Raw genomic sequence first — 22,641 nt, forward strand, 5'->3', positions numbered from 1 at the left:
CTGTGCTGTGTCCTCCCGCCCGGGCCCAGGCCTCCTCCCCCATCCCCCGCCCCCCAAAGCATGCATTCCCGGCCGGGACCAGAGGATAAGCACGTCAGGGTGAAGACACAGGCTGTCAGGCTGGGGGGCTCAGAGCCGGCCGGCACACCGGGGGCCCAGAGGGTGACCCAAGGGCAGGGCCGCAGGAGGAGGAGGCGGAGGACTGGCCGGCCCCGGCCCCGGCCCCAGGCTGACCCCGGGCCCGGTGGATGAGCCAGGGCTCCTGGCATGGGCTTGACGGGGCAGCAGAGGGGAGACAGGGAGTGTGGGGGCCCCTGCGGCCTCTGGCAGGGCAGGGGCAGGAGGAGGTCAGGTGCTCTCAGGCCTCCTCCTTCCGGCGCCACCCTGCAGGGCACCATGAGCAGTGAGGCGGGACCTCCAGCGCCCTTTTGCCCGCCCACACGGGCCCTCTGAGGTGTGTGCACCGGACATCACCGAGACGCCCAGAGCTCCTGGCGGAGACCGCAGGCTCGGCGTCAGGGAGGGGAGCGGCGTGGCCGGCCCGGGGGCTCTCCGGCCCACACATTCCTCGAGGGTCAGCATGGAGCCAGGCCCCGGAGCCTGAGCCCTGGGCCTGAGCCCCAGCCGGGCCCTGGCTGGTCCAGGCGCTGACCTGGGGGCCTCTGGTTCCAGTCTGTGAAGGAAGGGCCACAGTGGCTCACGGCCTGTGCCCAGCGGCCCACACGGGCCTGGCTGGCAGCCAAGGGCGCCCAGTGCGCTGGCACCACCAGGACCCATGTCCGGGCCTCACCGAAGCACACACAGGGGCCACAATGGCGGGCCCAGAAGCTTATCCTGGCTCCGGGCCTCAGTCACAGAAGCCTGTCTTGTCTCAGGGCATAGTTCGCCCTCTGTAACCCGACCACCATTCCCTAACCCAGAGGTCCCAGTGCTGCCCGCGGGGCCCAGACCTCCCTGCCGGGCCCGAACTGCCCTCCCAGGACCCAACCTCCATCCCGGCTCACACCTACATCCAGGTCCAGACCTTTTTATTTTATTTTTAATTGATTTTTCAAAGAGAGACGAGAGCGGGATAGAGAGTTAGAAACATCAAGGAGAAACATCCATCAGCTGCCTCCTGCACACCCACCACTGGGAATGTGCCCACAACCCCAAAGTTTGTGCCCCTGACCGGAATCGAACCTGGGACCCTACAGTCCGCAGCCCAACAATCTATCCACTGAGCCAAACCGGTTTGGCCGGGTCCCGGACCTTTATGGCTAGGACCAGACGGCCATTCCTGGGACCCACAACAAGAACCACTGCCTAACCCTTTATTGCAGTCTAAATACCCAGGCTCGTCCACACCACCATTTCATCATCCCAAGGTCCTGCCCTTGACCCAAACCTCACACCTGGGCCCATGGCGCCCCCTAGTGGCCACACTTCCCTCCACGCACCAAGACCTACATCCGGGGCTCAGACTTACATCCGGGTCCCAGACCAGCATCCAGATCCGGCCACAGAGCCCCAGCAGCAAGGCTGGTCTTCCCCGGGGCCTGGCTTTCCCGCAGCCGCTGGGAGCCCATGGGTCAGCGTGGGGAGCCCAGCAGCCAGAGTCCCTTCACCCACCTCCCTGCCTCAGTTTCCCCAGAAGCCCCAGGCCAAGGGGGGCCTCGCCAAGGAGTGAGGAGCCTGGAGCCTGTAAAATAAGTTTATTGGGGGGAAGGAGCCCAGGAAGATGTCCCACTGGGGATGGGGGTGAGCAGGAGGGGGTGGGCAGGACCGGGGTCTGGAAGGCGGGGGGTGACGAGTGAGGCCCGCTGCTCCGCTTGCCCTGCACGGAGGGAAGGGCGTAGTCAGCCATCCACCCTCCCCCCTCCGCCAACGCTCCTCAGCCGCCCCAGCCGCCCCGCACACCGCCCCCTTCACCCCTTCACCGTTCACCCATCCCTGCAAGGCCCTGCGAGCTGTTCCGCTGCCCAGAGTTCTGTGGATGCGGAAACACCCCTCCCCCCACCGCGCCCCAGGAGGCCCCAGGACACACCCCCACCGCGCCCCAGGACACACACCCCCACCGCGCCCAGGACACACACACCCACCGCGCCCAGGAGGCCCCAGGACACACCCCCCGCGCCCCAGGACACACACCCCCACCGCGCCCCAGGAGGCCCCAGGACACACACCCCCACCGCGCCCCAGGACACACACCCCCACCGCGCCCCAGGAGGCCCAGGACACACACCCCCACCGCGCCCCAGTACACACACCCCCACCGCGCCCCAGGACACACACCCCCACCGCGCCCCAGGACACACACCCCCACCCGCCCCAGGACACACACCCCCACCGCTCCCCAGGAGGCCCCAGGACACACACCCCCACCGCGCCCCAGGAGGCCCCAGACACACACCCCCACCGCGCCCCAGGAGGCCCCAGGACACACACCCCCACCCCGCCCCAGGAGGCCCCAGGACACACACCCCCACCGCGCCCCAGGAGGCCCCAGGACACACACCCCCACCGCACCCCAGGAGGCCCAGGGACCCAGCCCAGGGCCGGCGGTGAGGGGCTGGTGTGGAAGTGACCCAGGAGTGGCCAGTGAACCCGCAGAGCCCACAGACCGGCACCTGAGAGCTGGCCCAAGAGCGGCCCCGACCCCCACGCTGCTTTTCCTTGTTCAGACCATGGAGCCCTGGCTGGTGTGGCTCAGTGGATAAGAGTGTTGGCCTGAGGACCGAGGGGTCCTGGGTTCGATTTCGGTCAAGGGCACAGGCCGGGGCTGCAGGCTCAATCCCCAGTGGGGGCGTGCAGGAGGCAGCCAATTAGTGATTCTCGCTCATCATGGATGTTTCAATGTCTATCTCTCTCTACCTCTCCCTCTCTGAAATTAAAATTTATTTTTTTAAAGACCATCTGGGGGGAGGGGCACAGAGCAGAAAGAGGGGGCTCACGCTCTCTGCAGGTGAACCTTCCGGAACAGCGGGGTTTGGCTCAATTCCCTCCCTCTCCTCCCCCCCCCCCCCCCCCCCCCGCCCCGGAATGCTTCTGAAGCCGCCACCCGTGTGCCGGGCAGAAGGCGGCACCAGGATGCCGAGTGGCGTCAGCCAGACCCACGAAAAGCTGGAGCAGCCCGGCGTCCCTGGGACCCTGGGTTCGAGGCCAGGACGGCCAGGAGCCCAGGGCACAGGGTGCAGGACGAAGAGGGAGCTGCCCTGTGCCGCCGCCCAGACTGCCGGAGAGGCCACGGCCGCCTCCCGACCTGCCGGCTGGCACACCCCGTCGGGCATTTACTGCTTCATTGGGTTCCCGGATTCTCCTCCGGGAACCTGGGGGAGGGGCCTGTGGGTCCCCCATGTCTACTTTGGGGGACGGTGTCCCCAGGAGCCCATCTGCCTGTGTGCACCGAGGGCTCCCTGTGAGGGCAGCGAACGGGGTCCCCCAGGGGGCCCTCAGGGAGAGAGGCCGAGAACCCAGGCCTTCCCAAGCAGCGGCCTGATGCCCACGGGGTGAGCTGGGGCACAGGGGGACACGGATAGGGTCCCCCCAACATTCAAGTCCGCCCGAACTCTGCATGTGGCCTCTTTGGGAAATGGGTCTCTCAGGAGTAATGAATTAAGGTCTCACTTTGAAATACCCCCGGATTTAGGGTGGGCCCCACAGCCATGGCGGGTGTCCTTCTCAGAAGAAGGACGTTTGCCGAAACTGGTTTGGCTCAGTGGATAGAGCATCGGCTTGGGGACTGAAGAGTCCCGGGTTCGATTCCAGTCAAGGGCATGTACCTTGGTTGCGGGCACATCCCCAGTAGGGGGTGTGCAAGAGGCAGCTGATCAATGACTCTCTCTCATCGATGTTTCTAACTCTATCTCTCACCCTTCCTCTCTGTACAAAATCAATAAAATATATTTTTTTTTAAAAAGAAGGACATGTGGACACAGGCACACGGAGGGAGCTGGCCATGGGCAGTGGAGCAGAGATGGGAGGGTCAAGTCCACAAATCCAGGGAGGCCAGGCTGCCGGCTCCTGGTGGCAAGGGTCTCCCCTGGAGCCCCGGGCAGAGCCAGCCCTGCCTGCCCACACCTCGGTGTAGGACCCGTGCTGCCCGCTGGTGGCCTTTTGTTAGGGCAGACGTAGGAAGTCCGGGGGGCTTCCTGGAGGGGGTGAGCTGAGACTGAAGCACCAAACCCAGGCAGAACCATGCCAAGGGGGCGGGGTGGGAGAGCAGGAGGCCTGGGGAGGAGGGGCAGGCCTGCAGGGCAGGAGGGAGGATTACCCGGCCTCGGCCTGGGAAGGGGCCAGGTGAGTCTGCAGGGGTGTCAGGGTGCCTCCGCGCCCCCCGGGGAGCACGCATCTGTAGGAAGGAAGATTGACAGTGAGAGGCGGAGTGGACGGACACGCCCACCACGCCCCCACCCCTGGGGACCATGCAGCCAAACCCAGAGGCTGGAGCCGAAAGACTGTCCCTTCTGGGCTCCCAGACCTCCCCTCCGGGTGCTGGGGAGGAAGGGGCTGTGGACAGGAGAGGCTGGAGTCGCTGCCAGCCCAGCCCCTGGCTGCCGGCTCAGGGACTCAGAGCGCTGAAGACGGGGCTTGGCGGGCGGGATCTGGCTTGGAGGGGCGAGGCCTGGCAAGATCTTGTGGGTGGGCGTGACTTGTGGGATCTGTCCTGGAGGGGCGGGGCCTGGCAAGATCTTGTGGGTGGGCGTGGCTTGTGGGATCTGGCTTGGAGGGGCGGGGCCTGGCAAGATCTTGTGGGTGGGCGTGGCTTGTGGGATCTGTCCTGGAGGGGCGGAGCCTGAGGCGGGGATTGGGTAGTGGGCGGGGCTTTGTGCTGCCTGGTGGGCGTGGTTTGGCGGGATCTGGTCAGGGAGGGGCGGAGCTTGGTCGGGGTGAGGCGGGAGGGGGGGGGGGGGAGGCGGGAGGGGTGAGGTGGGAGGCAGGGGGGGGAGGCGCGAGGCGGAGGTGGGGGCGCGGCCGGGGTGAGGCGGGAGGGGAGGAGGCGGGAAGGGGGAGATGGGAGGGGTGGGGGGAGGGGCGAGAGGGGGGAGATGGGAGGCAGGGGGGAGGCGCGAGGCGGAGGCGGAGGCGGGCGTGGCCGGCACCTGACTTGGGCAGCATGGCCACCATGTCGTCGGGGAGCCCCACGGTCGGGTAGAAGTCCTGGAAGGCCTTCACGGCCTGGGGACTGGCTTCCTGGGTCCGGCCTGGGGCAGAGGGGGCCCTGTGAACCCCGCGGTTTGGGGAGCTCCACTCCGCAGACCCCCCGGGAATGAAAGCCCAATAGGCTCTCCGCCCTGGTCCAGGGGCTCAGGCCGCCAGGAAGGGGGTCCCCGCCCTCAGGAGGCCAGAGGGGGCCCCTCCCGCCAACCCCACCATCGAAGCCAGGGAGTCCCGCCGCCGCCCTCACACCGGCCCGGCCCGGATTTGGGAGTTTGTGGCCAGGAGGCCGAGGAGGATTCGGGGCCGGCCCTGAAGGGGCGGGGCCAGGAGGAGACGGTGGGCGGGCATAGATAGTGGGCGGTGTCATGGGCGGGGTGTGTTATGGGCGTGGCTTGGGCGGGGCGGATACACATGGTGGGCGGGGCCTCACTGTAGAGCTGCACCATGGTGCTGAGCGCCCCCTCCAGCTCCTTGTAGATGTAGACCACGGCGAAGGAGCTGTAGTCCGTGTTGGCAATGCGCAGGTCCAGGTAGCCCATGTCTGGGGAGGAGGAGAGCTGCAGGGGCCCTGGGCCGACCCCCCCACCCACCCACCTCCGCTCCCAGGGGCGAAGGGAGAGGGGCAGGAGATGGGGATGGAGGGGGTCCTGGTTTAAGGACAGTCAGTCCCAGGATCATCAGGGGCCTGTGAGGGGGAGAGGGGGAGGACCTACCTGGGACTCGGAAGTGTCCCTCCATGCCCACCTTTAGGAACTCGGCGTCCACCCGGTTGCAGCCGTCACCCCTGCGGGTCACAGCCCACTCACTCTCCGAGCTGCCCAGGCCCCCCGCCCGCCGGCGGCCCCGCCCGCCGGCTCACCAGGGGAACGCCATGTGGACGCTGAGGCTGCCCCCGGCCTCGGCGGCCACGGTGCTGGTGGGCATCAGCAGGTGGTCCCTCTTGTCCAGGAAGACCTTGCAGTCGGAGGCCATGGCGACCACGTACCAGAGGCCTGAGAACTGCGAGGAGCTCGTTGACCAGCCGGCTCGGGCCCGGGAGCACAAGGCCGTCACCCAGAACCCGGACTGGTCTGAGTCCACACGGCGGGTCCCCAGAGCGCTCTGCCCACCGCCTGGGCCTGCAACTGGGAGGACGAGGGCCCTGTGCTGACTGACGTGTGGGGCAGGTCACACCGCCACTGTGAACCTCCATACGCCCTGGGAAATGGGTCAGCCGTCACCCACAGGGGGACTTTGGGGTTCCATAGAGAGCAGGTCTAAAGGGTCGTAGGCCCCAGGCCTAGCAGGGGGAGACAGCTCTGACTGTGACCCCGTCGCTATGGGTTTCAGCAGCTCAGCCCCCAGCCCCACCACGGCCCCTCCACAGGCAGGGCACAGCACCGCACGGCTCGGCGGCCTCGGTACCTTCTTGGCATCGAAATCTGGCTGCACCAGGACATCAGCCCAAGCCGTGGACGCCCAGAGCAGCACCAGGACCCGGCCCAGCAGGACGGACTGCATCCCCATGCCTGTCTCTGGTCCTGACCGTGTCTGAGCGCCCGCAGGCCCAGCTTTATAGCCCAGCCCTGCAGCCCGCTCACCAGATTGGCAGGCTGGCCGGCTGGCCGGCGGGAGGGGTGCGGGCCCCGGAAACCACAGCTCCTTTGTCCATTGTTTGGCACAATCTCTAAGTGTCCCCACGGGCTCAGGGGTCACTTCCCGGAGGGCTGTCACCTGCCTCCGCCCAGCTGGGGATCTGCCCCCCGACCTGCAGGCAGTCCTGGGGTCCCCAGCAGACTCAGGCCCCCCGTCCACCTCAGGTGTGGCTGGGGCAGGGGGCCCAGGGCCCTCGGGGGTGCTGCAGGGAGCAGTCAGGCTCAGGCTTGCTCTAGCCAGCGGCCCCACTCGGGGCCTGGGTCCCCCACAGTCCTCACTCCCTCTGCCCCCCACACAGCCGTGAAGGCACCACTGGCCCAGCCTGTGGACCTTGTCCAGGGGCAGAGCCTGTGCCAGGGCAGCTGTGACAGAGGGGACACCAAAGGCCTGGGTGCCCCTCACTCCAGACCTCCACTGCCCCCCCCTCAAGCCCCCACCAGCCACCAGCTGGGCCTCCAGCAAGCAGGACGGAGAGTGGGGTGAGCTTCACTCAGGACGGATTATGGTCTCTAAGTCGCCTTATCACCGGTTGCATAAGTATTTGGACAGGAGTATCGCCAGGGAGGCACTGCGGCTGGCGGCTGGCGGCTGGCAGGGGCTTGGGGTGCCAAGGCCTCTGCAGGCAGCATCTCGTGGCCATGCAGACCAAGCACCCAGGGGCACCGTGCCAGGAGCAGCATGTGGCCTGGGTACCCCACCAGATGCCCCTAGGTCCCTGGGAAGGGCTGGAACCACCAGTGCCCCAGAGGGGAAGGGGTCTGGGGTGGGAGAAAGACCCTGGTCGCCAGGGGGGAAGGAGGGGTGGAGCCGAGGCTGTGCCAGTGCTCAGCTGCTGCGTCCCAGAGTCACAGGACAGAAGGCAGGCAAAGTCTCCCCAGGAAAATACTTACACAACATGCACCTGATAAAGGACTCGGACCCAGAATCTACCAAGAACGCTAAGACTCAAGAAACCTCCCAATGTAAAACAAACAACAACAAAAAGAAAACCACAAACGGGGAAACATGGTTTAAAAAGACATTTTTTAAAAATATATTTTATTGATTTTTTTACAGAGAGGAAGGGAGAGGGATAGAAAGTTAGAAACATCGATGAAAAACATCAACCAGCTGCCTCCTGCATGCCCCCTACCAGGGATGTGCCCACATCCAATGTACATGCTTTTGACCAGAATCAAACCTGCGACCTTTCAGTCCACAGACCGACGCTCTATGCACTGAGCCAAACCAGTTTCGGCTAAAAAGACATTTTTTAAAATATATTTTATTGATTTTTTTTACAGAGAGGGAGAGGGATAGAGAGAAACATTGATGAGAGAGAAACACAATCAGCTGCCTCCTGCACACCCGCTACTGGGGAGGTGCCCACAACCAAGGTACATGCCCCCGACCAGAATCCTGGGACCCCTCAGTGCACAGCCAACGCTCTATCCAGAGCCACACCGGTTAGGGCTAAAAGGACATTTCAACAAAGAAGACATTCAGCCTGGCCCGTGTGGCTCAGGGGTTGAGCATCGATCTTTGAACCAGGAGGTCACAATTCCATTACTGGTATTAACGAGAAGGAAAAACAAACAAACATTGAAACCTGTAAAGAATTTTTGTGAGTTTATTTGAGCCAAACTTTCGACATATGCCGGGAAGCAGAACCTCAACGGATTGAGATAATGCTCCGAAGAATGGCGGGTTACTTTCTCTATTTATACACTGAAATCAAAGGAGGGACATAGGTGAGTTCATGAAATTCATTGGTGATGGAGTAAGGAGGCGGGAGAAAGCAAAGCAGTGGGAAAGATCTGGGATTGGATAAAAAGTAAAATGATGGAGTGTACTCAGATGAGTGCAGGAACAATTAACATGATAATGAAGGAATCTGAGGCATCTGTCCTGGCGCCCACCACATTTGGTTGTTCCCCAGGGGCTCCGGAAAAAGGAAGTTAACAAGTTACCCAGACATCTCACAGATATGTTATCTTATGGGCAAAAGGGCAAATGGGCTCAGTAGAAAGATCAAAGTTGATCTTGTCTGGGAAAATATCTGGGACATGACTACCTACTATAACCTGTTAGATACTTAATTTTCAAACCATCTTTTGTGGTTATCTTAGGTCTCTGGGTTTGCAAGACCGCCACGCAGGCCTTCCCTGAGCTTGTCAGGTTAGCATGTGGCTCTTTTCTTTCACACAGGTCAGGGCATCCAGGGGGGAGTGCAGGAGGCAGCCAATCAATGATTCTCATCGTTGATGTTTCTTTCTCCCGCCCACTTCCTCTCTGAAATAAAAAACAAACAAACTCAAAGCTTCAGTCCTTCCTGGGGTTAGCAAGGCCCAAGGGACTCCATTATCCTGCTAATCTGGAGCCTGATATCCTTCAGTAATCTCCTGCTGGCAAGGTGCCCCGGGTCCTCCCACCGCCTCACACACCCACACCTGTGCAACTCCCAGTGTGCACACAGGCACACCCACACAGCCTGCAGGCCGGGCCCGGAGAAACCCGCGGGAGAGCAGGGAGCTCGCCCCTCTGGACCCCACCGGCCATGTGGCGGGGACCCCAGCAGCATTCCCGCGGAGCTGCCGGAGGCCCCCAGAGGCGAGGCCCTGAGCGAGGTCTGCAGCCCGCCAAGGCCGCCCGGGCCTCACTCCGCCTGTTCGGGTTGAGCGCTCACAGCCCAGACCGGAGGCCGTGTGTTGGGGGGAGGCCGGCGGAGCACTGCACACTGGGACCAGGCGGGGCCGGTGATGGTGAGCGCGACCCCACCTCCCGCCACGCAACGTCACAGAACCAGGGCTGCGGGGCGCGTCAGGTCCCGCCCCCTTCTTCCGGCTCGCCTCGCCCATCTGGTCCCCGCCCCGCCCCGGCCTCCTCCCGCGCCTGCGCAGATAGGCTCTCAAGGCCCCGCCCCTTCCCCAAGCCCCACCCCTCCCGGCACGTCTGCCCGCGCCTGCGCCTGCGCCTGCGCAGACTGCGGCCAGGCCCCACCAGCCATGGTGAACCTGGGCCTGTCTCGGGTGGACGACGCCGTAGCCGCCAAGCACCCGGTGAGAAGGCCGCCTGGGGCGCGGGGCGGGGCTCGGTAGGCAGAGTCAGGACCCTGTGCTGTGGGGATGGGGCAACCCGCGGGGGCATCCTGGTGGGCATGGGCGGTGGGATGTGCCCGAGCGCCGGGGCCTCACGGTGGGTGCCGAGAGGAGGGCCGGAGGGGCGGGAGCGCCGGCGCAGGCAGAGGGCGGGGCCTGAGCCGTGACCCGCCCCTCCCTCCTCCCCCTCCCTTTCCCCTCCCTCCCCCTCCTCCCCTTCCTCTCTCCTTCCTCTCCCCCTCCCTCTCCCCCTCCCTCTCCCTCTCCCTCTCCCTCCTCCCCTCCCTCTCCCCCCTCTCCCCCCTCTCCTCCCGCAGGGGCTGGGTGAGTACGCCGCCTGCCAGTCTGGCGCCTTCATGAAGGGCATTATCACCCTTGTCACAGGTAGGCCGGGGCAGATGCCAGGGGTGCAGCCCTCACCTCCATCCCCATCTGCCTCCCCGGCAGGCAGGCCTGCAGGTGCTGGGTGCCGGAAGGTGCGGGGCTGCGCCGGGTCCAGCCAGCCTGTCCCCAGGAGGCTCTGTCCCCAGGAGGCTCTCCCCCCCACCCCCCAGGAGGCTCTGTCCCCCCAGGAGGCTCTGTCCCCAGGAGGCTCTGTGTCCCCCTCAAGGAGGCTCTTCCCCCAGGAGGCTCTGTCCCCCCAGGAGGCTCTCCCCCCCAGGAGGCTCTCCCCCCCCCAGGAGGCTCTGTCCCCAGGAGGCTCTGTCCCCCCAGGAGGCTCTGTCCCCCAGGAGGCTCTGTCCCCCAGGAGGCTCTTCCCCCAGGAGGCTCTCCCCCCAGGAGGCTCTCTCCCCCCAGGAGGCTCTCCCCCCCCCAGGAGGCTCTCCCCCCCCCAGGAGGCTCTCCCCCCAGGAGGCTCTCCCCCCCCAGGAGGCTCTGTCCCCCCAGGAGGCTCTCTCCCCCCAGGAGGCTCTCCCCCCCCAGAAGGCTCTCCCCCCCCCAGGAGGCTCTCCCTCCCAGGAGGCTCTCCCCCCCCAGGAGGCTCTCCCCCCCCCCAGGAGGCTCTCCCCCCCCCCAGGAGGCTCTGTCCCCAGGAGGCTCTCTCCCCCCAGGAGGCTCTCCCCCCCCAGGAGGCTCTCCCCCCCCCAGGAGGCTCTCCCCCCCCCCCAGGAGGCTCTGTCCCCAGGAGGCTCTCTCCCCCCAGGAGGCTCTCCCCCCCCAGGAGGCTCTCCCCCCCCAGGAGGCTCTCCCCCCCCCAGGAGGCTCTCCCTCCCAGGAGGCTCTCCCCCCCCAGGAGGCTCTCCCCCCCCCCAGGAGGCTCTCCCCCCCCCCAGGAGGCTCTGTCCCCAGGAGGCTCTCCCCCCCCAGGAGGCTCTCCCCCCCCCAGGAGGCTCTGTCCCCAGGAGGCTCTCTCCCCCAGGAGGCTCTCCCCCCCAGGAGGCTCTCCCCCCAGGAGGCTCTGTCCCCAGGAGGCTCTGTCCCCAGGAGGCTCTCTCCCCCCAGGAGGCTCTCCCCCCCCAGGAGGCTCTCCCCCCCCCAGGAGGCTCTCCCCCCCCCCAGGAGGCTCTGTCCCCCAGGAGGCTCTCTCCCCCCAGGAGGCTCTCCCCCCCCAGGAGGCTCTCCCCCCCCCCAGGAGGCTCTCCCCCCCCCAGGAGGCTCTCCCCCCCCCCAGGAGGCTCTGTCCCCCCAGGAGGCTCTCTCCCCCCAGGAGGCTCTCCCCCCCCAGGAGGCTCTCCCCCCCCCAGGAGGCTCTCCCCCCCCCCAGGAGGCTCTGTCCCCAGGAGGCTCTCTCCCCCCAGGAGGCTCTCCCCCCCCAGGAGGCTCTCCCCCCCCCAGGAGGCTCTCTCCCCCCAGGAGGCTCTCTCCCCCCAGGAGGCTCTCCCCCCCCAGGAGGCTCTCCCCCCCCCAGGAGGCTCTCCCCCCCAGGAGGCTCTCCCCCCCCCCAGGAGGCTCTGTCCCCAGGAGGCTCTCTCCCCCCAGGAGGCTCTCCCCCCCCAGGAGGCTCTCCCCCCAGGAGGCTCTGTCCCCAGGAGGCTCTGTCCCCAGGAGGCTCTCTCCCCCCAGGAGGCTCTCCCCCCCCAGGAGGCTCTCCCCCCCCCAGGAGGCTCTCCCCCCCAGGAGGCTCTCCCCCCCCCCAGGAGGCTCTGTCCCCAGGAGGCTCTCTCCCCCCAGGAGGCTCTCCCCCCCCAGGAGGCTCTCCCCCCCCCAGGAGGCTCTTCCCCCCCCAGGAGGCTCTCCCCCCCAGGAGGCTCTCCCCTCCCAGGAGGCTCTCCCCCCCAGGAGGCTCTGTCCCCCAGGAGGCTCTGTCCCCACAGGCACCGGCACAGCCCTGGGCCTGCAGATGTTCATTCAGAGGAAGCTGAAGTACCCCTTCCAGTGGAACGTCCTGGTGGCCGTGGGTGGGTACCCAGGTCCCCGCCGGGGCCTCAAGGTGCTGGAGGTGACGCTGGCTCCTCAGAGGAGCAGGTTCCCACTAAGAGCCCCAGGGGGCTGTGTTCCGGGCATCGCTGTCTCCAGGGGATGAGGCTCCAGTTCCGGGGGGTGGGGGTGACCCCTGCCCATGCCCACCACCACCATCTGCCCAGAGGATCCTGTGCCCATGTCTGAGGCCCAGCCCCCCCTTCTGCTCCACAGTCGCAGGCTCCTTGGCCAGCTACGGGGTGACCCGCGTGGAGACCCAGAAGTGCAGCGACCTCTGGCTCTTCCTGGAGACGGGGAAGCTCCCCGCAGACATGGGCGCAGGTGAGAGGCCGGCGTGGGAGGCGAGCTGTGCCTGGTGCTCGAGGGGAGGCTGGCAGGGTCTCCCTCCTGCCTGTGCCCCCCAGGCACTTCCTGGGGAAGGAGTGGGGGCAGCAGATGGAACTGGGAGCCCTGTGAGCAGGAGGAAGGCCCATAGGGGCTGGGGGTGGGGGGGAGGGCAGGGGGAGGAATGTGGGCGCCCGTGAAAACGGCTGGATGGAGCAGCTGGGCATCAGACGGCAGAGGATTGGCCTGGTCCTGGCCTCCACTGCCTGCATCCTGGTTGGAGGCCCCGCCTGTTTTTGCCACAGAAAAATGGGTGCAGCTTTAGGGTGTGGAACTGTCTCTGTTTGCCTCTTACAGATCAACGCACGTAGGAGAGCCCCAGCCAGGCGCACGGGACCTGGGCCCAGAGAGTTCTAGAACACAGCACCCAGCACCTCGCACCCCAGCTGGCCCTCCCCGCACCCCGGGGGCACGTGTGAGAGGACTCTGCACTCGGGACTGACAATCCCTTTCTGGGCCCATCCCCCACCGTCAGGGGGATGATTCTGGGCTTGTGGACTAATAAACACCTCCCTCTTCCCGCCGAGTTCTACAGGAGCAGGAAGAAGCTGAGAGACAAATGTCACCTTAGTGCCACTGACCCTGGGCTCTGCCAGGCAGTTCCTGACACCGAACCCCAGGGTTGGACACACCCACCGGCCTGGAAGGCAGTGAGGCCTCTCCCTGGGGCAGGACGGGGCGGGGCAGGGGTGGGAGTTCTGTTTCCCTGGCGCGGAGGAGCAGACCACAGCGTACAGCCAACAGCACCTGCCCCGAGCTGCTGGTCCCGGGCAGGACATGGCTGTGCCCACCCGCCTGTCGTCCCACACACACGTGTCCGATGAGGTCACTGCTCTCAGGCGGAGGAAGGCCGAGCTCTGTCCTCACAGAAGGGAAGCTCACGAGTGGGCAAGACTAGCCCCCTCCCCACCCCAACAGGAAGAGGAGGGACCTGTCAACTCCGGGCGAGTCCATGGTCCTCTGCGGCTGGCTTCCCCGCACGCTGAAGGCACCCAGCACAGGCCACCCGATCCATCCGGTCAGCCCCGTGCCTCTCGCCCCGGCCTGTGAGCACCTGCTGTGTGCCTGCCACAACTCGGGGTGGGAGAGCGGTGGAGGAAGCCCAGGGCAACCGTGGCAGTCTCCTTCCCGTAAAAGTCAGGTGGGCGGCCTGGGGCGGAGGCCCCGGGGCCGGGCCCCCTCAGTCCATCCCCTGCTCCGTGGCCCCTTCTAAATCCACCTCAGGCCCCAGGCCGCTGCGCCGGCCCCAGCCATCGCGGCTTCGTCCGCTCACAGGAAGGAGAGAGCAGCGCGCTCCCCGTGCTGCTCGCAGGGCGCCGGCCAGACCTACGTCCTGCACACCTGCGCACAGGCCCCCGGGGGCAGCCTGCGCCCTGACAAAGTCCTGTGTCTGAGCGAGAAGGGAGAGCCAGTATTGGGGGACAGTAGGCAGGCTCTGCCTCAGACTGGCTGGGAGCCTTCCATCTCCCCCAGGGCAATGCCTGGCTGAGGGAGGGCAGAGGGCAGGGGTTTAGACCAGACTGGACTCACTTTTTTAAAAATATATTTTATTGATTTTTTACAGAGAGGAAGAGAGGGATAGAGAGTTAGAAACATCAATGAGAGAGAAACACCGATCAGCTACCTCTTGCACACCCCCCACTGGGGATGTGCCCGAAACCAAGGTACATGCCCTTGACCGGAATCGAACCCGGGACCCTTCAGTCCACAGGCCAATGCTCTATCCACTGAGCCAAACCGGTTTTGACTGGACCCACTTTTTAACACAGAGGGGCCAGAAGGTCGAGGACCTGCAGGAGTGGTCCTGGAGGAAGATGGGGCTGTGGCAGTGGGCGGAGACCATTGTTGGGGCTGAACCTAATGCCCCCCCCCCACATTCACACGGTGCAGCCCCAACCCCAGGGCCTCAGAACACAACCCATTTGTAGATTGGACCTCGGAGAAGAGGAAGTTAAAATGAAGGTGAGCCCTAGCTGGTTTGGCTCAGTGGATGGAGCGCCACCCTGTGGACCGAAGGATCCCAGGTTCAAATCTGGTCAAAGGCTGTACCTCGACTGCAGGCTCCTCCCCGGCCCAGGCCCTGGTCAAGGGCCCGTGCAGGAGACAACCAGTCAATGTGTTTCTCTCATACCGATATTTCTGTCTTTCCCTCTTGGGCCTGTATGGGAGGCAACCAACCGATGTTTCTCTTCTCCTCCCCCCCTTTCATTCTAAAATCAATAGAAAAATATCCTTGAGTGACAATTAAAAATCCTATATAATAAAACCTTAATATGCAAACCTATGGAACAACAAAACGAGGTGCTATGACACACACTGACCACCTGGGGGCAGACGTCAATGCAGGAGCTGCCCCGGGATGGTCAGTGCACTCCCACAGGGGGAGTGCCACTCAGCCAGAAGCCGGGCTCATGGCTAGCGAGCACAGATCCTCTTCCACCTCCAGGGCAGCGCTAAGGAGTAGCGAGCAGGCGGCAGTAAGGAGCGAGGGTGCAGTCCAGGCTGAGGGACCCCTCCTCCCCAGTGCACAAATTCCGTGCACAGGGCCTCTGTAAATAAATAATAGAACGAGGGTGGGCCCTGGTCCCGCCTGACGCATTCCTTATAAGAGGAGGAGGTGTGGACGCAGGAGGGCACAGAGCAAAGGCCGTGTGGGGACTCGGGAAGGACGGCCACTGCGGGACTGGAGAGGGGAGCCGGGCGCCCGCCCCTGGGCCTCGGACATGCAGCCCCCAGGACGTGAGACAACGAAGGTCCATTGTCTAAGCTGCTGTCCCTGGCGCTGTGGTCCTGGCGGAGCCAGGCAGGGTCGCTGGAAAAAGTAACCAATTCGGCGGGGTCCCCTCCCAGGGTCCCAGGCCGTCCAGGGCTTGGGGCACGCGGCTCGCTGGGAGGCTTGGGCTGGGGTGCAGAGATGGGGGCTGACCTTCCTGGAGTGACATCTAACGCTGGACTGGGGCCCCCGCCAGTGTGGCTCAGTGGGTAAAGCGTCGGCCCGCAGACTGAAGGGACCCGGGTTCCATTCCTGTCCAGGACATGTACCTCAGTTGCAGGCTGGGTCCCCACCCAGCTGCCCAGCCTGCTCTGGCTTGTATGGGAGGCAACCAATTGATGTTTCTCTCCTCTTCCTCCCACTCTCTAAAAATCAATGGGGAGATACCCTCAGGTGAGGATTAAACAAAAATAAAATATGTTTTAAATAAATAAAGCTAGGCTTGGGAATTCCCGGGGGAAGTGGAGGCAGAGGTCAGGGAGAGCAGGGGTAGCGAGGGCCGAGGCTGGGGGTCTCATGACCTAGGTCACCGGGGTGTGGCGTGTGAACTTGGGGAGGGGCTGCCCACCTGTGGGAGAGGGTGCCTGGCCCCGGCCGCACTCCCCAACAGAGCAGCCACGAGACTCCCCCTGAGGCCGGCCGGCCGGTGGCAGAGGGCAGTGGTAGGGGTGGTGGCAGAGAGTGGTAGCAGAGGCGGTGGCAGAGGATGGTGCCAGAGGGCGGTGGTAGGGGTGGTGGCAGAGGCGGTGGCAGAGGATGGTGCCAGAGGGCGGTGGTAGGGGTGGTAGCAGAGGGTGGTGGCGGGCTGGGGCTTTCAGAACCCTGGCCCCCATCACAATGGGCCGAGGTTCCGGGGACAATTTGAACTATTGTGCTGCTGAGCGGGCGGGCTCAGGGGGGCGGAGGTGGGACTGGCGGCCAAGATGAAGATGTGGAGCGAGGGGGACGTGGACGAGCAGATCCAGGAGCTGAAGACCATCACGCAGCTCCAGGGTGAGCCGCCACCTGGGGACCACACGCCCACACCCACCGTCCAGGCTGGTGCAGGACCTTAGGGCTGTGTTTTATTCTCAGTCCTCGCCTGAGGGTATTTTCCCATTGATTTTTTAGGAGAATGGGGAAGAGAGGGAAAGACAGGCAGTGAGAAACATCTTGTGAGAGAAACACATCGATGGGTTGCCTCCTGCAGGCGCCCTGACCTGGGCCCGGCCAAGGAGGAGCCTGCAACCAAGGTACGTGCCCTTGACTGGAATTTACCCTGAGACCCTCCAGTCGACAGGCCAATGCTCTATCCACTGAGCCACACTGGCCATGGTTCAGTGTTTGTTTGTTTAATATATTTGTATTGAGCCGAAACCGGTGTGGCTCTGTGGATAGAGCGTCGGCCTGCAGACCAAAAGGTCCCAGGTTCGATTCCAGTCAAGGGCATGTACCTTGGTTGCGGTCACATCCCCAGTAGGGGGTGTGCAAGAGGCAGCTGGTCGATGTTTCTAGCTCTATCCCTCTCCCTTCCTCTCTGTAAAAAATCAATAAAACATATTTTTTTTAAAGTAAAAAGAAGGGACCAGCTGCTTCCGTGGCCAGCAGGCCTGGGTGGTGTCACAGGACCCCGCTGCTGAGCACAGGCTGCTGAGCGTCCCCCCTCCCTCTGCGGCCACAGAGCAATGCCGGGCGCTGCAGATCCAGGCCATGAAGGAGAAGACGGTCAAGAACAAGGGCACTGTGGCGCTCCTGCGCAGCAACATCCGCCGGCGGACCCAAGAGTGGGCGCTGGCCAACAATGTGAACAGCCCGCCCCGCCCTGCGACCTGGGGGGGGGAGGGCGGTGCCGAGACAGACCCTCAGGTGGATGGAGCCTCTGCCCGTGCCGCTCCGCCTCCTGGAGCCGGGGCATCGGGAGGGGCAGGCGGGGACCGTGCTGGGCTATACCCTGCAGCGGGGGCCCCTCTGGCCTCGTGGGGGGACCCGGGCTCCTCTCCGCACCCACATAACCGCTGAGCTGGGCGGGCTCAGGTGGGGCCCGTAGCCCCTGCCTCCCGGCTCTGGCTGCTGGGCTGGGGCGGGCAGGAGGCCTGGAGGGAGGGGGACGCCGAGGGGCGCCCCGCTCAGCCGCCGCCGCCGCCCACAGTACGACAAGCAGTCCATCTCCAGGGCCTGCGGGAACGACGTGCCCATGAGGCTGGCGCACTGCCGCAGCTCCATGGAGGTGAGCCGCCCCGGGGACCCCCCACCCTCACCCCTCCCGCCAAATGACAGTGCGGTCCCCCCAGGTCCCTCCGGCCCGCCCGCAGCAGGGGACCCGGGCCCTCGCACACCGTGCCCGCCCCCGCCCCCACCAGGTGGCGCGGGAGAAGCTGCGCAAGTACGTCTTCGACCGCGTGAACGTGCACAACGTGCTGATCCACCTGGTGCGGCGGCGCGGGCAGCAGCTGGAGGGCCTGCAGCTGCAGCTGGAGGGCCTGCAGCACCAGCCGCTGGCCTCCAAGGAGGAGCTGCGCCTGCTGCAGGTGGGCGGGGCCTCGCGGCGGGGCGGGGTTCTGGCGGAGGGGCGGGGCTCCGCGGGAGGGCGGGGCCAGGTGAGTGAGACACGCCCCCCAGGGCTGGGCTCCGGCTCTCATTCGATCTCCGCCAGGTCATCCGCCAGCTGGAGAACAACATCGAAAAGACCACCATCAAGATCACCACGAGCCAGAACATCCAGCTGCTGTACCAGGACCTGCTGGATTACCTAAAGAAAGTGCGCCCCGCCCCGCCCCGGGAGCCCCCACCCCAGGGAGCCCCGCCCCGGAAGCCCCGCTCCGGGAGCCCCGCCACGGGAGCCCCGCCCCGGGAGCCCCTGCCCCGGGAGCCCCCGCCCCGGGGAGCCCCGCTGGGGAGGTGGGGCCGGCCTCAGGCCCAGCCCGTGTGCAGGGCGGGATCTCGGTGGCGACGGGAACCAGAGGAAGGAGCCGGTCAGGGCAGCCTGTACCTGGAGCCCTGAGTCTCTGACCCCAAACCCACGCGGAGCCCGGCGCTTTGCTTCAGAAAGCAGTGGGTCTCCCTGGGGTTTAGGGCCACCGCTCACACCGCGGGACGTCCCATCACAGCCTCCTTGGGAGGGTCTGGTCCTGGCCCGGTCCTCAGGGCGCTCACAGCCTGAGGTCTAGGCGTGGGGGGCAGGCACAGTCCACTCAGCGGGGCCGTAGAGGAGGGGAAGGGCCAGGGGAGGGAGTGGCCATGGACAGAGGCAGCTTGCAGTTGGCCTGCACCCCTGGGCCACCTGGTCCGTGCCCACCTGCCCTGCCCTTCCCCTCAGGAGCTGTCAGGATACCCCACCGAGCTGGACAAGCTGCAGAACCTTGTGGTCGACTACTGCTCGGAGTTGTCGGACATGACGGTCATGTCCCAGGACGCCATGATGATTACGGATGAGGTCAAGGTGAGCCAGGTCCCTGGCTGGGGGCCCTGCAGGGCTCTGGGCCGACCTGTCTGACCCTGGCATCTTCAGGACACCTCCGGGCCACACCACCGGCGACCGCTGGAGTCCCGCCCGCCCCGCCCCCACCAGCCTCCTCCACTCACACTGTGGCCCTGGGCTGGGAAGCTGTGGGTGGAGGAGCCGGTGCAGGGAGGGAAGGTCCTGCCGCTCAGAGACCAGCAGAAGGAAGGGTGAAGGCGGTGGGCACCGTATTGTAGGAAGAAGGCCTGGCCGACAGCCTCGATGGCTGTTTTCAAACCTAGGATCTCGGGGAAAGTGGCCACGGGAGTTAGCACAGGGGAGGCCCCCCGGACGGACTCCCACCGCCTGCCGCCTGTGTCCCCAGATGAACTTGAGGCAGAAGGAGGCGACCTTCATCGAGGAGCGTCGGGCCCGGGAGAACAGGCTGAACCAGCAGAAGAAGCTGATCGACAAGGTCCACACCAAGGAGACCAGCGAGAAGTACCGCCGGGTGAGCGCCTTGGCCGGGGGGCGGGGGGGCGCGGGGTCCTCTGTGGAGGGTGCTGCTCACCTCACCCCACCCCTTCCGTCAGGGCCGGAGGGACTTGGACTTCCCCACCAACCTGGTGGGCTCGGAGAGCAAAGGTGAGTGCTCTGCTCCCCGCCTGCCCCAACCAGGGTCCCCGAGGTCAGCACCGGCCGGAGCCACCCACACAGGTCACCTGAGGCCCGAGGGAGGGAGGGGGGTGTGCCCCTGCCTCTCCCTGGCCACACCTGCCCAGGTTGGACGCCCGTGGCCACCAGCGTCAAGGCCACCTGCTTTGGGCTCATGGCCAATGACTGAACCTTTGGCTTCTTAGCTGCGAACCCTACAGGTACCCTGGTCACCCCCTGAGTCCTCAGGAGAGACAGCTAGGGTCCCCAAGCTGCTCTGAGGAGCCCCGCTAAGCCCCACCGAGCCAGGCTGCGAGGTCCCTCTCTGGAGGCACTGCCCGGGGGCTCCCTGGAAGGGGCGGTTTGCCTGGGAGCAGGGTAAGGTGCAAGCACCTATGACAGGGACACAGCTCTTGGGGGGCCTGCCCTGGTGACGGGGCAGGCGCAGAGGCCTCCCAGACCTGGCTCGGTGCTCTCGGTTCTCGGTCCACCCTGCACGCTGGCCATCCCCCCCTCTGCTCTGCTCAGTGAGGAAAAGAGAGACCTCTCAGTCTGACATGGAATACCAGACGAATCTGACCGCGTTGGTGGAGAAAATCAAGTCCGCTGTGCGGTGCTCCCACCTCTGGGTACTACTCCCTGGCACTCCTGGGGTGTTGGGGAAGGGGGGGGGGCACACTGAACTGGGCTGGGCTCTGCAGGATGAATGAATGAATGAATGAATGAACGAATGAACACAGTACGCTGTGTCCTCCACAGCTCAGAGTAGAGGCCCCTCACAGCTGACCCATCCCAGCATGTCCCAGGGGATGAGAGAACCACAGAATCTGAGGACCCGAAGGCCTAGGCCAGTGGTCGGTCGGCAAACTCACTAGTCAACAGAGCCAAATATCAATGATTGAAATTTCTTTGGAGAGCCAAATTTTCTAAATTTCTGATGTCACTTCTTCAACATAGACTGGCCCAGGCCGTGATATTTTGTGGAAGAGCCACACTCAAGGGGCCAAAGAGCCGCATGTGGTTTGAGAGCCATAGTTTGCCGACCACAGGCCTAGGGCGTGCCGCCTCCACCTCCACCTCCAACCCCAACCCCAACCCCAACTCCTTCCCAAACTGACGGCATTATAATGAGCAGCTGCCTCTCCACCCGTTCCCCATTATTTTAATCCGATCTGGGTTTATTCTTAGTAAGCTTGAGCTCCCGTCCGTGGCGTTGACATAAGCTTGTCCACCCTTGGGCCAGCGCCTTGCAGCTATGTGGGGTCTCGGTGGCTGTCTCTGGTCTGCCCTCTGCTTGTTGTGAGGCTGACGTGCAATGACAGAAAGCCCTTCCCCTGATGGATGGATGGATGGATGGCTTCCCACAAGCCCTCAGTGCCCGGCTGCCTCGGACCTCGTTCCTGACTGCTGGGAGGGGCAGTTCTGTGGGCCCTACCTGGCTGGCCCACACCTGCTTCTCTCTGCCGGCACGGCCAGGACATCACAGGCCAGTTCCTGGCTCAGAGGAACACGGAGGACAACCTGAAGCTGCAGATGAAGGAGTGTGAGGAGAGGCGCAGTCATCTGGGGGCCTTGATGAGGAAGCTGGAGATGGAGGAGGCGCTGCTCAAGTTCCACCAGTCCACCAGCTCCGGCAGGTACCCGGGGGCCCTGCCCGCCCTCTGGCCAGACTGCCCGCCCACCCCCACCCCAAGGCTGGGCCGGGGCCAGGCCCCGAGCCCAGGGCGTCCACCACCAGGCAGCCTGCCCGCGATCTGCAGCTGAACCGGGGGACCCTGCATGCCCACGTCGCCGCTCGCGAGCCCCTGAATCTAGCACAGCACCCAACTCCGCCCTCAGGTCTGTGCCACCCTCCTTCCCATCGTCCTCGACAGCTTTGAGTCCGCCCAGAACAAAATGAAGGACCTGCTGAAGGAGGAGGAGTTCAGGCTGCATCTGGCCCACAGCAACATGACCAAGAGCCAGAAGCTGCTGCTCACCCTCCAGATGGGCATCGACAACCTGTATCTCCGGCTGGTGGGCATCGCCCTGCCGCCCGCCCAGGTACCGGCCCGCGTGGGGAGGAGCCGCCTGCACGTCCGGCGAGAGCGTGGGGGCGAGCAGAGGGGGTCTGAGCCCCTCCCTGTGGTCTGCAGAAGATGGCCACGCCCGACACCCTGGATGGCCTGGACTTGCACAGCAAGCTGGCGTACTGCGAGAATACGCTCCTGTACCTGGTGGACAAGCTGCAGATCCTGTCCGCCACGGAGGAGGTAACGCTGGGCGGGGACACCGGCCTACGCGAGCTGTGTCCCCTCAGAGCTGACCGTCCCCTGTGCCATGCAGAGCAACATAAAGGTGAGGGACATGCTGGAATCCTCGACTCTGAAGGAGAAGCAGAACACCAGGATCACCTTCGAGGAGCTGGAGGACGACATGATAGGTTTGGGCTGGGGCTGGGCCGGGAGGCCAGAGGATGTGGGTGGATGGCTGGGCTGGGCTGCGCAGGGGCAGAGGCTGGGTGTGCTCAGCTGACCAGGAGGGACGGGGATGGAGAGGGGATGTGGAGGCTAGCCATGTCCTGACACGAGAGCCCCAGTGCCCATCAGGAGGCAGAAAGGAGCAAGGGGGAGCCCCAGGTCAGAGCCCTGGGGTTTCTGAGGGAAAGGCAGGGCCAGCAGCTGAAGATCAGCTCCTCTGAGCCATTCCGGGGGACTGGGGACGTGGGGCTGAGCCATGGCGCTGGCCCTGGCGGGGAATGTTGGTGTGAGGTTATGATGGCGGAGGGAGGGCGGGCTGTGGGATGGTCAGTTTGCAGGCAGGTCAGCCTCTCCCGGGTCTGCAAGGCCCCAAAGGCCAGCCTCCGGGACAGAGAGCAGGTGGCCCACGCCGGCCCGGCGATGAAGGAAGGCGGCAGGGAGCCCAGGGCTAACCCGGCTCCCGGCTCCCTCCCCAGAATCCTTCCACTTCGCCGACGTGGACCACAGCTACGTCCCTTCGCGCGCCGAGATCAAGAAGCAGTCCCAGCGCGTGATCGAGGAGAAGTTCAAGACGGCCAAGAAGAAGAAGAAGTGACCGGAGGGGCCCGCGCCCGCGGCCGGCGCTGTTACACTAATAAACATTTTCCAGAACTGCTGGGGGCTCCCGGGGGGAACCCGAGGCTCAGAACGCGAACCTGGGCAGGCGCCTCGCGTTGGGAAGATACGGGGGGCGGGGTGTCC

The 22,641-nt window shown here is 65.0% G+C and overlaps 3 protein-coding genes across 4 annotated transcripts; 2 read left to right on the plus strand and 1 right to left on the minus strand.

Annotated features, from left to right (window-relative positions):
• Positions 1 to 1,679: 1,679 nt before the first annotated feature.
• Positions 1,680 to 6,645, minus strand: LCN15 (lipocalin 15; the record flags this gene model as incomplete). The annotated part of the gene is made up of 7 exons (XM_084899913.1): positions 1,680 to 1,816; positions 4,253 to 4,330; positions 5,082 to 5,183; positions 5,570 to 5,680; positions 5,853 to 5,923; positions 5,999 to 6,138; positions 6,544 to 6,645. The coding sequence occupies 6 exons, from the start codon at positions 6,643 to 6,645 to the stop codon at positions 4,296 to 4,298; spliced, it is 561 nt and encodes a 186-aa protein (XP_084756039.1). The 3' UTR covers positions 1,680 to 1,816; positions 4,253 to 4,295.
• Positions 6,646 to 9,676: 3,031 nt separating this feature from the next.
• TMEM141 (transmembrane protein 141) lies at positions 9,677 to 13,161 on the plus strand. Its single transcript, XM_084898558.1, has 5 exons — positions 9,677 to 9,812; positions 10,169 to 10,235; positions 12,107 to 12,190; positions 12,426 to 12,533; positions 12,894 to 13,161. Exons 1-5 carry the CDS (start codon positions 9,759 to 9,761, stop codon positions 12,905 to 12,907), a joined length of 327 nt encoding a protein of 108 aa, XP_084754684.1. The 5' UTR covers positions 9,677 to 9,758; the 3' UTR covers positions 12,908 to 13,161.
• Positions 13,162 to 13,291: 130 nt separating this feature from the next.
• CCDC183 (coiled-coil domain containing 183) lies at positions 13,292 to 22,626 on the plus strand. Of its 2 annotated transcripts, none has more exons than XM_084898556.1 (14): positions 13,292 to 13,737; positions 17,030 to 17,151; positions 17,498 to 17,575; positions 17,709 to 17,876; positions 18,002 to 18,106; positions 18,665 to 18,787; positions 19,173 to 19,298; positions 19,381 to 19,432; positions 19,970 to 20,070; positions 20,918 to 21,078; positions 21,316 to 21,484; positions 21,577 to 21,693; positions 21,767 to 21,863; positions 22,377 to 22,626. In XM_084898556.1, the coding sequence occupies exons 2-14, from the start codon at positions 17,059 to 17,061 to the stop codon at positions 22,493 to 22,495; spliced, it is 1,509 nt and encodes a 502-aa protein (XP_084754682.1). In that variant the 5' UTR covers positions 13,292 to 13,737; positions 17,030 to 17,058; the 3' UTR covers positions 22,496 to 22,626. The 2 variants fall into 2 exon arrangements, with proteins under 2 accessions (XP_084754682.1, XP_084754683.1); XM_084898557.1 differs by lacking the exon at positions 13,292 to 13,737 and adding an exon at positions 16,111 to 16,362.
• The last annotated feature ends 15 nt before the right edge of the window (positions 22,627 to 22,641 follow it).

Source organism: Pipistrellus hanaki (assembly GCF_964339955.1).
Source record: "Pipistrellus hanaki genome assembly, chromosome: 11".
NCBI classification, from domain to species: Eukaryota; Metazoa; Chordata; class Mammalia; order Chiroptera; family Vespertilionidae; genus Pipistrellus; species Pipistrellus hanaki.